General features: G+C 36.8%; 2 protein-coding genes across 3 annotated transcripts in view; both read right to left on the minus strand.

Annotated features, from left to right (window-relative positions):
• Positions 1 to 829, minus strand: part of LOC103388844 (apoptosis-associated speck-like protein containing a CARD) — a 1,550-nt gene extending 721 nt beyond the window's left edge. Inside the window, exons 1-2 of the mRNA XM_008324039.3 lie at positions 353 to 829; positions 195 to 263 (exon numbers count right to left, since the gene is read on the minus strand). Coding sequence (XP_008322261.1) covers positions 195 to 263; positions 353 to 608 — 325 coding nt within the window. The 5' untranslated portion in view covers positions 609 to 829. The remainder of the gene's footprint in view (positions 1 to 194; positions 264 to 352) is intronic.
• A 2,560-nt stretch (positions 830 to 3,389) lies between these two features.
• On the minus strand, positions 3,390 to 14,770 carry psmc4 (proteasome 26S subunit, ATPase 4). Of its 2 annotated transcripts, none has more exons than XM_008324042.3 (11): positions 14,615 to 14,770; positions 11,881 to 11,982; positions 10,445 to 10,631; positions 9,901 to 10,047; positions 7,781 to 7,890; positions 7,592 to 7,685; positions 7,310 to 7,477; positions 6,828 to 6,904; positions 4,946 to 5,114; positions 3,596 to 3,651; positions 3,390 to 3,517 (listed from the first exon to the last, which is right to left on the minus strand). In XM_008324042.3, exons 1-11 carry the CDS (start codon positions 14,645 to 14,647, stop codon positions 3,404 to 3,406), a joined length of 1,257 nt encoding a protein of 418 aa, XP_008322264.1. In that variant the 5' UTR covers positions 14,648 to 14,770; the 3' UTR covers positions 3,390 to 3,403. The 2 variants fall into 2 exon arrangements, with proteins under 2 accessions (XP_008322264.1, XP_008322263.1); XM_008324041.3 differs by lacking the exon at positions 14,615 to 14,770 and adding an exon at positions 13,745 to 13,974.
• Between the last annotated feature and the right edge of the window lie 2,932 nt (positions 14,771 to 17,702).

Consider the following 17,702-nt stretch of genomic DNA (forward strand, 5'->3'; position numbering starts at 1 on the left):
GAAACCCTTACACTGATCACTTATTTATTACATTGCCATTACAATATTCAATAACTTTATAGCACATAAAAATACTTTCGTTTTTGTATGGAGCTTCGTACTTTAATGTAAACTTCTTTAAATTCTAGAGCATTAAATTTAAAAGTAAGACATTTTACTTTATCCGTTCTACTGTCATTAGCCACGTAACTTACTGTCGTCGCTGAATACTGTCCGGTCGTCGCTGAATACTTTCCCCACTGACAGATTCTTCGTATCCTCAACTACAAAAAAAAAGAAAAAAAAAAGATGTATAGTATAATATGTATAATACTAATTTAGGTCCAGTATTTTAGCTCAAAACACATTTTACCTAGATGATTTGCTTCCGCGTTAAGGCCAATCTTCCTCAGTAGTTCCTCGGTTACCGTGAGTGCACCGTCCTCGGTAAAGGTTGATACCATTACTTCCGTCACACCCAAAAAATTCTTACCCTCCACACGTCCACGTTTAATTCGTGGGTTAGTCCTGCGGTCCAGCAGCAAGTGGCGAAACTTTTCAAAATTTTGCTCAGACAAATCTTCCAGTATGTCCGCTATGGCCTCTGTGATAGTACATGCGGAAGTCATTTTCCCTCTCTGTCTTTCTCCTTTCGCTGCTAAAGCCTGCGACGCGGCTATATTAGAGGTGGCACACACAATGGAAAGACAAGGAGAAGCGATAGAATTAAGAGACAAAACGAAAGCAGAGACGCAGTAAACACTGACTGTGGGAACCAGAAGGTGAAAAAAACCCACTAATAAGCGGTACCGACATAAGAACTGGCCAGCCACAAATACAGGCGAACTAACTAGGCTACTGATGAAAATTAAATTATTCATTATCTGTTATTTCAGCCCAACTATCTACAGTCAAACATACGGCGCGTGGGCCAAACCCAGGTCATTAGGGGGTTCAATCCGGCTGGCTTGAATAATTTTGAAACAGTTCGTGTTTATGAGATGTTTTGTAAAACGAATAATAATTATCATCTTAAATAATTATCTAAAATAATTATCATCTTTTGATTCTTAAAAACATTATTTTTTACATTATTGGTAATGCATTACTTTAAAAAACAACATAGAAATCAATTTATTAGCATAATAATATAAGAGTGTGTAAATTAGATATTTTATCAAATGTTTTTATGTATATGAATATATATATGAATTTACAAATTACACATTCTGAATGGGCTGACATATTTTCAAGGATTCACTCATCAATTTGTGCCGAAGTAGTACTACTCAAAGTAGTACTACTCAAAGTAGTACACAGACTGCACTTGTCTAAACCCAAAATTTCATAGATGTATCCCGCTACCGAAGATTTGTGTAATAGATGCAATTTTTCATTAGCTTATACTTGTTTTGTTTTTGAAAAGCAACAAATATAGTGAGGAAATTGAGTGTCCCTGCTCAATAAATTAAGCAACACAAATCCAAGGTTCCATTTCTGAGACAAAAGAGTAAGCTTTCCAATAGAAAGCAAAGCCATAAGAAGCAGTTGTACCAAATAAGCTGAATTTCCCATAACTAATATCCTGTTCTCAAACACATCTTTCAACTCTGTATCACCCATGTTCACCAGTAGGCCCGGGGCAGTGGTACAGCTGCATTCAAGGGTAGTAAATCATTGATTTTTGAATTTTTCAATCAGTATCTCGAAAATATGGCCACAGTTACGCATTACTCTCCTGTTGTATGTTTCCTTTTTGTAATGAATGCAGTGATAAAATAGATCATAAAAAGAAAAAGATTGAATTCTTATTAGAGATGTTGTTTTGTTTTGTTTTTGGCATATTAAAAAGCAATACGTTTTAACTTTTAACACACCAAATGTCATATACATAAACAACTGGGGCCCTTATTTATCAACTGTGCGTATGCACAATGCATAATGAGTGCGTACGAACATTCGTACACAAAGTATGGGATTTATGACGGATGTCTGATATTAACATTTTGCTAATATCTGATATGCCAATATTGTCTGAACACTTAATTTACAGTTCTGACATCAACTGATACCGATATATGCAGCCATTTTCCCCCCGAAACTGTGGTAAATGTTTAAGCGATTCCAGCATATCTGGCAAAACAGGCAAATCTGGCATTGCATTATAAGGTTTGAATTTTTTTCATTCTTCATGAACAATTCTTATAGATATTACAGAATTATGCTAATAGCATGCCAATTATATCGGTAGGTCAATATTATGGGACATCCCTGGAATTTATCAACCTGTACTTGTTTTTAGAAGCGTGCGTAAGTTTAAGTACACCTCTGACCCTGCTTATATACAAATTTTAGTGGTAGAACAGCTAAACTACCTATAGAACCCCTTAAAGGAGACCAAGTTTCCGGCAATCTAAACTCCATACATGTTCCCTGTTTCCTAAATAAATATTCTCAATTAGTAATTTAGCAGATATTTTGGATGATTGGTGTGACAAGCTATGTAAGGCAGCTGTGACGACCTGAGTAGAAGACTTAAAATACAAGTACCATGGTTTATCTTGCACTATTATTCGAAGATTTGTAGAACTGTATAGAGCGAGACACATAATACACCAGAGCCATCCCGGTGCATATCTAGCTCATGTCCACCCTTGGATTTCTGACCGCTGGAGATTGTAGACATGCAGCAGAATCACTGAGCAGAATCATGCTGCACGTTTGATAAGTACGGATTTATTGTGCTCACATACATTCTAAATGCAATGGAATCCAACGTTTGGCTGCTGCTGAGCAGGCCCACGGACTCTCTCAAGTCTGCAGTCCAATCTTCATGCAATACTAAGCCATTAGCCACTTAAGGGCATAATAATGGTCATTTGATTATCTGCCAATTGAAAAACACAAATCAAAGACCGAAAATGCAACTGATTCATCTTAAAATGCATCCGTGTAGTACATATAGACATATACACATATATGTACTGTTTATATAAACATATATATATATATAAACATATATGTGTGTATATATATCTACAAATAAGTAAAACAGCTTTTTCAACTGCACTGAAATGTAAAAAAAAAAAAATCATATTCTACTTTTTAGGGACATTTGATTTCTAAGCATTTTAACTGACTGGACAGGAAACCCATCAAGGCAGATCATAACACTCGTGGACACTTATGAGCTGCTGTTGCTCTGCTCCAACACTCAGCTCCTCAGAGGGCTTCCAGAGGTCAGAGGAAACACAGTTGGAGACCTGCTCTCATCCTGTGTGATCAATTAAAAAATACTTGGTTTACTGATTTGAATGTTGTCATTTTGCATTGATGGTTGACTGCAGCCCAAGATTCAAAAGATAAACATTGATCACAAGGTGGTTCAAGGATTTGTGTCTTTATTGGGGTTTTTTTTTTCTCTTCATTTATAGAACTCATGTTCCTGTTCGTCCTTCTTGATTACAGTCTTGTAAGCCTTTTCAAAGTCTTTGGCAAGTACAATGTACCTGTTCTCACGCACTGCCAACATACCAGCCTATACGCAGAAAGAGAAATGTCATTAGTCACAATCCACCAAAGTGGTTGACATTTAATGTTTATTCTCTCAACTTACTTCCTGGCAAATTGAGTTAATGTCAGCACCCGAGATCTTGTCCGGACGGGCCACATCTGTACATCGGTCAAGGCAAAACATTGAGCAAAATTGAGGTTGTTTTTGATTAGATTTGAATCAAAAGCAACTGATATTTGTGCTTTGTGTTTTGTACCCCATGGTAGTGGTACTTGTATTTCAAGTAGGGGTGGGTTAAATATCACTTCATCATTACATTGCGATATGTTTCACCCAATTCAACATCGATTCAGCAATCTTCTGAATTGATTCAAGATTGATAGAGAACACTGCCACCTGCTGTCAAAGTGTGGCACCTACAGAGTCACTCAGTGCAGTGGGGAGGAGCCTGCTGCTATGGCATTAGTTAGCAGTAAATCAGTCCAGTGGTGAGTGATGTGGTGTTAAGGTTAAGTTTTCATTATTATTAGATGCCCCCAGTGGCCAAAACCTACAAATATCAGCAAATTATACAGTTATAATAGTAATTATACACCCCCAGCCAATGGAGAGCCAGTCAACTTTTTGTTTTGTTTTGACTTTTGTACACAATATTCTGTATTATCAATATTAAGTATTATCGTGTCAATTTATTTTTTTAGATGTTTGATTGCGTGGCGCTTTGGCCCAGAGGCAATTTTTGTCATTGGTGTAGAACTAATTCATCTCTTGGGCAAGATCAAATCCCGGTTAGGGTGGTTGGTGCCTTCCAGTAAGGTCACCACCTGCAGGAAGGTTCAGGGATTATCTGAATTATTTAATGATCTGGTAATCTGGTAATTACTTGTCTATTTCTGATTGATTATTAGTGATGTGTCGTTCGCGAGTGAGTCTCGTGAAAGAGCTCAGGTCTTTTTTGCTCTCATTCATCTTCACATTGTGGTGTGTTTTTATTTCTTAGCTTTTCACATGGTTTTAATTACTTATGGCATTTTGTGTACTTTGTAGACTTTGTCAGCGGACTTAATCACACTCTGCAAACTAATCTTTCACTGTGGACTAAGATGCTTATGAATTTTCTGGATCTTTTCATCAAAAAATGCCACGAGGGAGTTATAGAATACAGTTGAGTACAGATGAGATGGTAGAGAGTCTGGGGCTTGGACAATCTTCTTATACAGTGAGTATAGTGATTTGGTCTTACCTTCATGTGAACAGATTAAACCAGTGTAGTAGAATGGATTTTGTTTGTGCACTAAAGTTTAATAAAGTTTTTGCTAAGGCCCTTGTTCCTGGTATGGCTATTGGATAGCAACAATGTTTTTAATACACATTTTAAACTGATTTTTTTTAAGTGTTACACAAACATAAATTCAAAGAAAACACCACAAAACCATGTTTCAAAAAGGATACAGTCTTCCAGATCCACCTCCTCAGAGAGGTTCATTTTGCTGGTGATGGTAGAAAAAATGAGGCGCTTCTGTCTGCGGTCGGGCAAGGGGAACTCAATTTTTCTGTCTAAACGACCTGGGCGGAGCAGGGCTGGGTCCAACGTGTCAGCTCTGTTGGTAGCCATTATCACCTAAAAGAAAAGTCATTCCTCAAATGTCTTGACAGCAAATTAAGTAAAATATTCCCTAAAGCAGAAACATATCTGTACTGTTACTGACTATATGAAAATTAAAAGCCAAACATTTATTTTGCAAACATATTTCCCTATATTGTTTTTGGTCTTTATGTTCCACCCCTAGTAATGTTAAGAATAATTATTTTTTAAATGGCTATGCAAATTATAATGTGAAGTGCCACAGCCTTTGAATAACTCTGTTTGTTGTTTTAAAAGACAGTTTGTCCAAAGCAATGCCTATTTTTCACTGCACAGAATCTTAAATTAAAGGAACGGTACTTTTGGTGTGAATGCAGCATAACATGCAGGGGTTTGGTGGTCGTGTGACAGTTTGTGATTTGGCGTATTTTGAAGATCCATCTTCCTTTTGATATAACCATCATATTCGTCGGGCAAGGCGTTGGGACTACTATAAGAACTCCTATGATGTATTTAGTAATTAGCCACTTCCCCTCTTTTCACTGTACAGGTTTCTGTAACTCCACATTTGATTTGCATTCATCCACATGGCAAAAACGTTTGAAGTACAAGCCTTTGAGGATCAGCAACTTTCAAGATTAGCCTCAAAAATTTGAAATAGTCTCAAATAGACACAAGCGTGAAACACATACATGTGCCTCCTGTTAGTTGTTATTTCTGTTTTGTTTTTTGCTATATTTAGGAAGGTTGATTCATCATCATTTACAATGTTTAATCACAATCACTCCTGATTGGGGATGTAATGTTACGTTCAACTACAAAATACAAATACAAAATGATTTTTTTTCTTTTGTTCACAATACGATTTTTTTTTTACAAAATGAGCTCCAGACAAATTTGATCAAATGCAATGATCCTTTGTTTGTAAGAACTATGCAAAATTCTGTTACCAACAGAAATGGTCTTGTGTACCTCACCAACTGAAAATGTTATGTTATTATATCTTAAATAACACAATGCAAGAAAAATGCCCATTTCTTTACAGAAATACTGCCTATCATACCATTTATCTCATAATTTTTTAAATGTATCATTTAAAGTCAAACTGATCTGGTCTTATTTACCTCGTTAAAAATCAATATATTGGGCAACATACTGCCAACTACCAGTGTGTCTTGTCATGGTACGACCTGTGAATTTTTGAGATAACACAGCCTACTCCTTACGCTTTGTAGCCCAATTCATTGTTTATTTCAACCAATGCGTACTGTCGCGAAATCCCCATCAATTGTAATTGATCCTCAGCTACACTGTGACTAATCAAAGTAAAAAAAATGTTTGACAAGCCTAATTTATATATATATATATATATATATATATATATATATATAAAAATACACACACATATACATATATATACATATATACATATATATACATATAGATATATATACATACATATACATATATATATACATATATACATACATATATATACATATATACATATACATACATATACATATATACACATATATACATACATATACATATATACAAAAAAGGGATCGTTTCATGAAGATTGTTTAAAAATATATATATATTAATGATGACCTTTTTATTTTGATTATGTTTTCAGATACAAAAGATAACTCTCAGTGATTATATACAATTTTAAATTTCAAAGCAAGGTTTCTTTCACTAAGTGGCACAATATTTAATATATAGAGAGAGCTCTGATAAGCTCACCTTGACGTTGACGTTCTGGTCAAAACCATCCATTTGATTAAGTAGCTCAAGCAAAATTCTTTGCACCTCTCTGTCAGCTGCAATGAAAATATAATAATGATTTGCTATACTGCATGCAAAAACATATCAGTTTTAAAATACAAAAAAAATGTTACATTTCAAATCCACCAATGTGCATTTGTCTGATTTTAAAAGTATATATATATATATATATATATGTCAAAAACAGTGTAAACATAATTTTAAATATACCTAACATGGACAAAAAAGACTAGGCAGGAGTGCAAACCAGTGATGTATTTGCTTCAATACATGCTATTGGACAGTAAATATCTGGTGTAAAACATTAATTTTGTCAGTTTCTTTTTAACTCAGATTTTGTTTTCTTTGTGTACTATACTTCAATTCTTAAAAGCACTCAGTTTAAATAAGTGTTCCCTGGTGGGCACTTAAAACATTACATGGTCACCGCAGTTTCTTACCTCCAGTCTGTGCATCAAAGCGTTTGGTGGCGATGGCATCAATCTCGTCGATGAAAATTATGGCAGGTGCATTTTCTTTCGCAAGTCTGAAAACATCCCGCACCATACGAGGACCTTCGCCCAAATACTTCTGCACAAATTCAGAGCCCACCACACGGATGAACGCAGCTGGAGGGAAAAGATAGATAGATATAGATGAATAATTACTCCGAACAAAACACATCTTGCAATTTGTTATATACAACAGAGGAATCATTAGGGCTTTATTCCAGAAAGACTTACCTGTTGTGTGATGTGCCACAGCCTTAGCCAACATGGTCTTACCACAACCAGGTGGTCCATACATGAGCACCCCGCGTGGTGGGTCAATACCAATCTTAAATATTGAACAGACAAGAGGCAACACATCAGTGAGATTCATAAGTTTCTTTCTTTTCATTAAGCATATTATAACTATATATTTTATCCGACCTGTTTGTAGAGCTCAAAATGAGTAAGTGGCAGCTCTACCGCTTCTCTGACTTCCTGTTTCTGGATATCCATTCCACCGATGTCAGCATACATCACATCTGGTTTCTGGTCTAGAAAGAGCAGAATATACTTATCATTGTAGAGCAGCAAGTTGTTGAAATATTTTATATCCTTACAAAAATGTATTTTCGTGATTCATCTATTACACAAGGTGTTTTAACTTTCTTGAAATTCTTTTTGCAAAGTGTCTGTGACAACACTGACATCACTTTTGTGCCGGGGTCGGGTATCTGTGGCTCTTTTTTATGACAGGCATCCGTCTTTCTGATAAATCTTAGCTGGCTTAACATGATAAGTGATTCCGTTGACATTCAAATAAAACATTACAGAAACGTGATTCTGTTGACATTCAAATAAAACATTACAGAAACCATGGTGTTAGAATATCTAGTTAGTATTTTATGAATTGGATTGCTTCAGTATAACACAGTATAGTTATATAGTTGGCGATTTAAATTAAACATCAGACCATAAATAACTTTATTACCACAAATACAGAACAAAAAAATGTAGTTTTTATCTCAATCAATAAGACTCTGTAATAGGGAAAATTAAGGTTTTGTACTGGAGTACATCATTCGTGGATTTTGAAAAGGAAGCGCAAAAACCAGACAGACCGGGGAAATCAGTGCAAAGAAGAACACGCTAGTTTTTTAGCACATGCAACACAACACGCACGACGAAGCAAATTATTTTCACACCCTCATTCATTAATCATGGAAAGCACACGAAGAAGTTCGTATGATGCAGCTTTTAAGTTGAGGGCCATCGATCTGGCTAGCCAAGAAGGAAATAGGGCTGCTGCACGTGAGTTTGGCGTTAATGAATCCATGGTGAGACGAAAGACGACGACAAAGGCTTTCAGAGGACATAAAAGCAGGTGGCCTGAACTTGAAAATGTCCTTGAGGACACAGATTCTGTAAAAGCAGCTATCAAGAAAAGAAACTTGATTCCAGCAGTGATTCCTGGAGGTACATCAAAGTATTTGCAGCCACTCGACATTAGTGTGACTCAAACTTTTAAAGCAGCACTCCGGGGTGAGTGGGAGGCTTGGGTGACCAGCGGAGAGAAATCATTCACAAAAACTGGAAGAGCATCCTTTTCTGACATCTGTCAGTGGATCCTCACAGCGTGGAGTAGTGTGGAAGAATCCACCATCACCAACGGGTTATAAAAGGCCAGACTGCTACGTGAAGAGAGCAGCGCACCTTCAGAGGCAACTTTATCTCGGGTTGACAGTGACACGGAGAGCGACACTGACAGAGAGACTGAGGAGAGCAGCACAACTTCAGAGGCCGCTTTACCTCAAGATGAAAGGGACAGGAGCAACACCGTCAGAGACGCTAAAACGTTTTTCTGACGCTGTTCCAACTCCGACACTGAAGAAGACGACTTCAGCGGTTTCAGTGCAGAGGAGAAATAAAGTGACAGTGGTTCGGCGTTCAGTGCTCAGTGCTCAGGAGGAAGATTAATAAAGCCATCAATTACTTTTCTGTGTTGTTCGATCAGCACTTTTACTGCTGTGTTATAGGCACTGTTCGGAAACAATCAGTTCAGGTATATAAATAAACATTTAGGGTACAAAATTTGTGTTCCTGTGTATCCGGAAAATATCTCATTTCTCAACCTGGATATCAGCGGTTTATTGTCCGGTGCGGGTTATATATGTAAATTTTTTGTTTTTGGGTTTTTTTTTTTTTAACTTAGTGGGTGCGGCTTATAAGGGACAAAGCCGAAAGAAAAAGAAGAAGTGGGTGCAGCTTATATTCAGGTGCGAAAATACGGTATAGTGAAAACAAAATGCCAAAGGCCAAGAAATTGATCATTACTCCAGCAAAACCTGACACCTGATGAAGTAAAGCCAAGCAAAGACACAGATGTTTAATCGTAAAAAGTGAAATCGGGGCAAGACGTACCATTCTCCATATGATAAAAACAGCAGTTTCAAGTGCAACAAAGCTCTGGAAATAACACCTTTTTTTTTTTCTTTTTACTTTTCTTGTGTTCTATCCATCAATTCTCAAAGTTTTCAAACTATTTTATTCGTTTTTTTTTTTACCTGAGGTCAGCATCATGATGCTGCTGTCAGCTTCAGGAGGCAGAACATCTACCAGAGCATTGCTGTGTTTGTGCAGGGCCACAGAGGCATTGGGCTTGAGCAGCTCTCTGTCAATGGTACTCAAGATACGCACATAGTAGTTTGACCCTAAACAAAAAAAAACAAAAAAACAAAGGTGAGTAAAGCAACACAGTATTTTCAACACGGGTGAGTAAAGCAACACAGTATTTTCAACAACACATTGTCTTATTTCTTTACTCATCAAATCTTATCCACTAAGTGACGGTGTGAAAATGTGACTACTTCAAAACATTCAAAAGTTCAAAACAGAGAATAAAGGCTTGGAGAACATAAGCAGCTACCACCAACCATCTGCATCATCTAAAGACGATCAAATAGTCCTGGAAGTGATACGGCCCTCACAGAGCTCTGATCTTAAAATCTCAACTCATCCAGTACCCATAACACTTAGCAATGTTTTCAAGGGGGCAGTTTGACTAAACACAATCTTGTCTCTGGGTCTAAACAAGGATATTTTAAGTACCTGTAGTGGAGCCAACAATAGCAGTGTTTTGGTCGACAGCTTCTAGGAACTGGCCAATAACAAGTGGGATGCTTTGAATCCTTTTCACCTCCTCCTGGGCATGAAGGAACTCTTTCTTCAAGTTCTTCTGTTCATCTTTAATATACTCCTCCTGGACCTCTAGAAACTCAAGCTCCTGTTGCAGCTTCTGCAAACATTATTTCAAAAATGAATTCTTGAATCTTGTTGTGGCCAGTATATGCTGTGCAACACGTGGCAACATCTTTGGTTTGGACTCTAAAATGGTGGTTTTACATTGTGCTTCAAGACAAGTTTAAGGTTCAGCATCACTGTTGTTTTTGACTTAGGATGACTATCTCAAGCAGCCATGACCTACATCTACAATTCAGCCAATATAAAAGCAGCAGAAAAGGACGCAATGGACACTGGTCCTAAACCCAAACAAATGTATTGTTGCAGTTTCTCCTGAACTGTTTCAGTAACTTTGTTACTGTTGTTGATGTTGCATATTGACATAGGTCGTGGACTGGGATTCAATAAATGGTTATCGTACAACCTGCACTCATCAAACAGATATAGAAGCCATTAAGTAATTTCTGAATATTAATCAAATTAAACTTTTTTTTAATGCATTTCATCATTGTAGAAGGGTTGCCAATTCCTTTCTCAACTCAATGTGGGACACGGATGTTTTCATGTCATGCAAACATAAATACTAGTGACAATTTACTGGCTATTTTTTGATTCCAATACAAGACAAGTCCCTTTTCAGTTCAACGGTTCGCATATTTTTGTTTCTAATCACAGGAGATTCCATTTACAGTGGTATGAAAAAGTTTGGGCAACCCTGATCATTTTCAAGATTTTCCTTTATGGATCATTGGTTGTTCGGAACAGCAATTTCAATTAAATATATCATATGGCAAACAAACACAGTGATATTTAAGAAGTGAAATGAAGCTTATAGGATTTACAGAAAGTGCGCAATAATTACTTAAACAAAAGTAGGCAGGTGCATAAATGTGGGCACCCCAACAGAAAAATTACATCAATATTTAGTTGATCCACCTTTTGCAAAAATAACAGCCTCTAAACGCTTCCTATAGCTTCCAATGAGGGTCTGGAATGGCAACCTTAATCACGCGGCACCAATCATAAATAAGTAGTAATCGCAAAGTAATAACTATTGCCTGAGAACAACTATTCTTGCGATTAATCATACACAAGCCTAATGTATATCTAATAATTTCATTTTCATTCTACTTATCATTGCTCCAATTCAGTCAATACACAGTGTTTGCACAAACTATGCAAAATCCTTTGAAACCGTAATCAGCATTAAAACCCATTTCAAAAATGCATCTCTGTTGGTATATAGACAAAAGCAGATGTTTGAGATATAGGAGAAATCTGTAGTGCTTTGCGTCATGGCATACCTTGTATCTGCTGTACAGGTCTTCAAGATCTTCTGGTTCAGGAACCAAGAAAGACAGACCTGTCTGAGGTCTAGAACTCAGTGCTGCCTGCATGTCGTCTTGCTGTGATCAACACAAAATGAATGTGAGCAAATTGATGGGGCCGCACAAATTTATATCCAATAAAATATCCTGATCTCTTGCCATATGATGAATGGACCATGTAAGATATACGTGTCAAACTCAAGGCCCGGGGGCCAACTGTGGCCCGCCAAGCTGTTTTGTGTGGCCCGTGGGAGCTTAAAAAGGATTTAGTAAAGCCCATGAAATTAAAAGTTTTTTTTTTTATTACACAGCAATGAACAATATTTTTAGCTTGAATAAATAATAAGAAACATGTATTAGTCTGTTATGGAGTAGTTACACCTATACCAGCAGTCCTCAACCTTTTTGGTTCCGAGGATTGGTCAGCCAGTACCACCTGTTACTAAGAACCGCTAGCAAGATGCTGAGCTTTGAAGAATCATTAAATTTTCAAAATAAAATATATTTTAGACTCTATTCTGTTGTATAGAAGTCTGAATGACTTATTTTAAAATATTGCCAGAATATCTTTAAATAAAGAATAAATAAAGAAAGTAAAAGGATATGGATTTCCTAAATTTTGAACTTGAATTGAAATTGAATACTGGTACTGGTACTCGGACTCAGGGGTTGGGGACCTCTGATCTATACAGACTGGTACTCGGACCGGGGGTTGGGGACCTCTGATCTATACAGTCTTCCAGTTACAACCAGCCCTTCATGGGGAACAGTATTGCTGATGTAGTCACTGGTGAAAAAGAGTTTGACACCCCTGGTGTAAGATGTCACTGTTGTTACCTCTGCCTGGAGGTCAGTTTTAATGTGCTTAAGGTCAATCAAGGTTCTGAATCAACCGTTTGAACAGACCTTTGTTGTAATTTTACAAAACTATTGCTTTTCTGTCTATTTTCAGGGAGTTTAACAACTGTGCCTCTGCTGTACATTTCTTGATTTGTAAATCAAGACATTGCAGACAGTGGACACAGCAATATCATGATTACATCCATCAAAAGTTGGATTAGATTTTCTGTTGATTTTTTTTTCTTTCTAAAAACCACAAAAGGCAACTTTCTACTCAGGTTTTTTTTTTCTTTCTAAATTTAACTCTCAAAACCACAAAAGGCAACTTTCTACTCATCTTTTATCTCAAAATATCTCAGTTAGGTTTTACTGTACTCTTAAAGCAAATCTGTTGTCACAATAAAGGGAGTTCCCAATCAGTCCCAATTAGAACACATACAATTTGGCCTGAACATGAGTGCTGGAATTAAATACAAGCATTGCAAAATAACCAAGTAATTGTTACTACAATGTTTTAAGGAGCTACATATTAAAAAGTAGAATATTTGTACAGTAAGCACAGGGTTGTGAGTTCTAGTCTTGGGTGTCCTTAGGTGACAGAAAGGCACCTAATAAAATGTATTATTATGTTTCCCTCCTAACAATAAAACTGGGTGGATGGAAGACCTGCCTGGTTGTAGCACTCACTCTTGTCCTCCTGCCTCTTCCTTTAGTCCAGTTCCATTGTTAGTGTCACTGGAATATTTCATCAGTCACACTTTACCCTGAATTTGTGTAATGTTTACTTTAATCTTGTTTAACGAATAAATAACTGACTTTCATATACTGTAACTAGTTTAAGGCAATCAAAAAAGAGCTCTTATTAATATAACTTCTTAAACAAACAAATGGAAAACATGGGGCAAATACGGAAAAGTGAGAATAAACCAAGAACACATTTGGGTAATAAAAACTTGAATATATTTTTAGTTAATAACATTACGTACACCGTTTCAGATACCTGTTTGTCAAAGTGTGGTATTGTGGCTTTTTTCGGCTTCTTATGGGGCTTTGATCTCCTTCCCTTTTGTGGCATTTTGCAGAGTAATAAACTAATAATGAGAATCAACACCAAAGGGGATCATCACTGCTACATCAACACAGGTAAAGCCTTGTATGATATCTTTATTGTCTTGATGTCTTTAATCTTAGTGATGTCAGTGTGTCTTTGCTTACTTAGAAATCATTATTTCCCCAGTTCTAATGTGTGCATCTTTCATTCTCAGGTGTATTTATTATTATTATTTTAGTTATAGCTATCTTTGCCATAAAGTGGTTCTTCTCTTAAACAGTAAGACAACTTATTTAGTTGGACAAGTACTATGAAGGTAATGTCGAAAAATCCACTGATCCCTTGATGTTGCACTATCTAACGTAATGTTTCATGCCTTTAAATGTTTGTTCCCATTAACAGCGTAATGTTTCATTCCTTTAAATGTTTGTTCCCATTAACAGCAAGCGGAAAAACGTCTCGTGTATCATCATCAACTGTCACCCCAACACATTCCTTTTGGAAGCAGCTAAACGGTTTATGAACAGATAAGCAACATGTTGCCATAACAATTAACTCTTATGGTCACATCGCATTACAAAAATCGCTCCTCAAATGTATTGTTTTTTAGCTCAAACATCTTGCCTATGCTAGCAGCTAAGTAGCATGACAAGGCAATGCTGCAAGCGGAGAATGAATTGGAAGGTTCCAATATTCTAACTAGTGAAAAAATAGATAACCGTGAAAAACACCGCAAAAAATCCTAAACAGCGTGGATTTTGTATGGTCAATTAAACAGTTTGTTAATCACAAAACCTAAAACAATGGCAGTACGCTTACCGGGTATCTTTCCACAGTCACTAAATCCTCCATTTTGAAATTCGCTAACCAATGGTTGACAGAAAGGTCTTGTGGGTAATGAAGTTCTGGTTTTGAACTTCATTTTAAGTAATGTATTCGCCATATTGAAAGTTTTAGATCTGTAATACTGTAATACAGGTTGCTTTCCACAGTTAAATAGCGTTGCAACAGAAAGCTCAGACGTTAGGCTAATTTGGCGTTGTATGTCGACGACGGGTATGAGTGTGAGTTTGAGTATCTCTTTGTTTCAAAGTATGACAGAGCAATTGAATGGCGAATACCCGTGAGAGAGTTTAATCTTTAGCCGTTGATACTCGGAACCCTGTAGTATGGGGACGGTACTTTATTATGGAGGGTTAGGGTCATGCAGCCAATTCATGTGAGGACAGAAGAAGGTGGGGGCCTCAAACAAATAAGCTATAAGTGAGTTAAGGGGCTGAACAGACAGAAAGCTAGGGAGCTAGATTGACACGTTTTGATTTACATTATTATTTATTTGTATATTGTATCTTATAATACATTAGCTATGTCTTTTTATGCATTTTCATTGGATGTACTGTTTTGTAAAGAGGAATACCTTGTTTGTTTTTTACATTTGTCTTGTAAAACGTCAAACAAAAAAAGAAGGAAGTTATATTTAATTCCAAAAAAATAAGCAAATATTTAAAAAATGAGTCAGATTTGGCAGTGTTTTAATAATATGTAAGCTGGGCACAAATGTTTCAAGTGAAAATATCGTTATAATATGTAAGTTGGGCACAAATGTTTCAAGTGAAAATATATCCTTACAGCAGGATTTAAAAAAACAAACAAACTTTTAAGCACAATGTTAAAATGTTGTTAGGCAACTGGATGTGAATTTTCTAAAGGACGACGTTTCACCTCTTATCCAAGAGGCTTCTTCAGTTCTAACTGGTGGTGGGGAGTACAGCAAAATATATACTCTAGGTGTGAAAGAATAAAGCTACTTCAGGTCCACCCTGTTGGGTGGGGCCTTGGGGTCAACTGTGAAAGTGTAAACAGTCGTTAAGAGTCTGATGGGTCATTGTGGTCCTCATCAGAACAGTTTCGGTCACCTGCCTCTTTGTTACGAGAAACTGAGGTGAATCCTTTGGGTATTGTTCCTAAAAGTGCTTTGTATGTAGGGGATAGGTTGTGTCTGAGTCCACCTCCTCTGTTAAGTGATCTTTTTTCCAGGTTGACAAAAATGGCTCATTTTACTCCTCTCCCATCTGTCTTCCCTGGCCAAAATGTGCACATTGTTGTCCTCAAAGGAGTGTGTTTTGTCCTTGAGTGTATGTGAACAGCTGAGTCCTGTCCTGAGTCCACACATGCGCCTGTGTAGCGGTGCATCTTAAGCACAACGGTGAGCAACTTATACATCTTGGATGTGAGTAAATAAGCAATGCGTGGCACGGTTATGTCCTTTACCACTTTTGCCATGTTTATTAAAAGAACAGATATTAAAACCGTACTTGACTAGGCTAACATACAGTACATGCCTCATAAATTCATCACAACATGGGACACCCATTTGAAGATGAGAGCACTGACCTGATATGTCTTCTCAACTAAGAGTTTGCTGATCCACAGAGCATGTTAAAAAGGCACAGAAGATTGGAAGAAACATTCACAAATAAATGTCTTTTTGAAAAGAACAAAGCCCCTTGATAACACAATCCGGCGCAATTGGTTTAAATTGTTTGTTGGTTCAGCCAAAAACAATGTCAAGGAAACAGAAGAAATGCCCAGCATTGATGAAAAGTGATGTCTCACTGTTGCATGACTGTACATCAGCTGTCAAATAAGAGGTGTGAACCTTGAAGACTTCCTTCAGCTGGGGAACCAAGCCGGTCAACTTGCTCTTTCTGATGGAAGGAATAGATGGTTTCCATCTTAGATCAAAGCCCCAGATATTACCTGTTGTTTTTGATGGAGCTGCCTTTGACCAGATGATTAATAAATCATGTATTCATTCCACATAAATCTTGATCATCATTTGGAATACTTACAAAATCATTCCCTTAAAGGTACAGCAAAAGCCGGGTGTGGAAAAAATAAAATAATATTAAATAGACTGTGCGTTGCAGTTCTAAAAACATGTTCTTTTCTATTGCAATCCAATCTGTCCTGTCGTACTGCCACTTGACAGTGGAGCAGTGGACATAGAGAAAAATGCAAGATGCCATTTCTTAGAGTTCTTTTGATCATTAAATCAAATCACCCAAATCATATGTTGCTGAAGGCCTGCTAGAAGGGCGTAGTGTTGCCAAAATCCAATTGGTTAAATAAACAATCTCATTGCCATTCGTTGTAGGTTCCCAGCACCTGCAGTCCTGTTTCTGAAGGCCTTAGGGTAGATTATTTTTTACCTGGCAACATATGACGCTGCAATATGATTGGACAAAAAATGGGTTATACCCTACTGGAAGCAGTGCAACCAAGTGAAAAGCTGATAATGAGAATGAATGATAAGATCAGAATACTCTGCATTATTTCATGAATATCTAATAACAAATATATGAAAAATAAGTCACTGATCCTGATACTGTTTAAGCCAGCAGAGAAGCCTTGCTGGCCTTGGTGGTACACAACCTCAACAGAAAGATGTGCTTCTATAGTTCTGTAATTCTGTAGTTGTATAGTGGAAATGTAAGACACGTAAATAAATTAAATACACGGCCGTGAAAAACGATGTAAAATACATTCTAATTATAAATTAAAACTCAATGATAAACCTTAACCAAACACAAAGAGCACAAACTTTACAGCAACAGCGCAGAGCAAAGTGAACAAGTGGCAGATAGACATGGGGAGATGCTGAGAGATGCTACAATTCCTGAGCCAATCAGTGAGGAACAGAAGAGTATTCTCAATGCTGTGTTCGATCTCCTCTAGGTAAACAAAGCTATATCTTTATGGTTTCATTTGGTTAGAAAATGTTTTAATCAAGAAAATAATGGCAATATTGGAAATGTTTTTTTTAAATTACTGTAAAATACCACAATATGGCAAAACTCTGGATTGGAATAAAAGAAATCTGCGAGGAGTGTGAGTACAGGGTCTG

The sequence above is a fragment of the Cynoglossus semilaevis genome, chromosome 13 (assembly GCF_000523025.1).
Source record: "Cynoglossus semilaevis isolate Cse_v1.0 chromosome 13, Cse_v1.0, whole genome shotgun sequence".
NCBI lineage: Eukaryota > Metazoa > Chordata > Actinopteri > Pleuronectiformes > Cynoglossidae > Cynoglossus > Cynoglossus semilaevis.

Bases quoted from the DNA above. Each gene is read 5' to 3' on its own strand.
- psmc4 (XM_008324041.3), bottom strand. From the start codon at position 13,819: ATGCCACAAAAGGGAAGGAGATCAAAGCCCCATAAGAAGCCGAAAAAA. The intron at 10,632-11,880 runs GTATGCCATGAC...TAATGTTTGCAG, and splicing joins ACCTGTACAGCAGATACAAG to AAGCTGCAACAGGAGCTTGA. The intron at 3,518-3,595 runs GTAAGTTGAGAG...TTCTGCGTATAG, and splicing joins TTAACTCAATTTGCCAGGAA to GCTGGTATGTTGGCAGTGCG.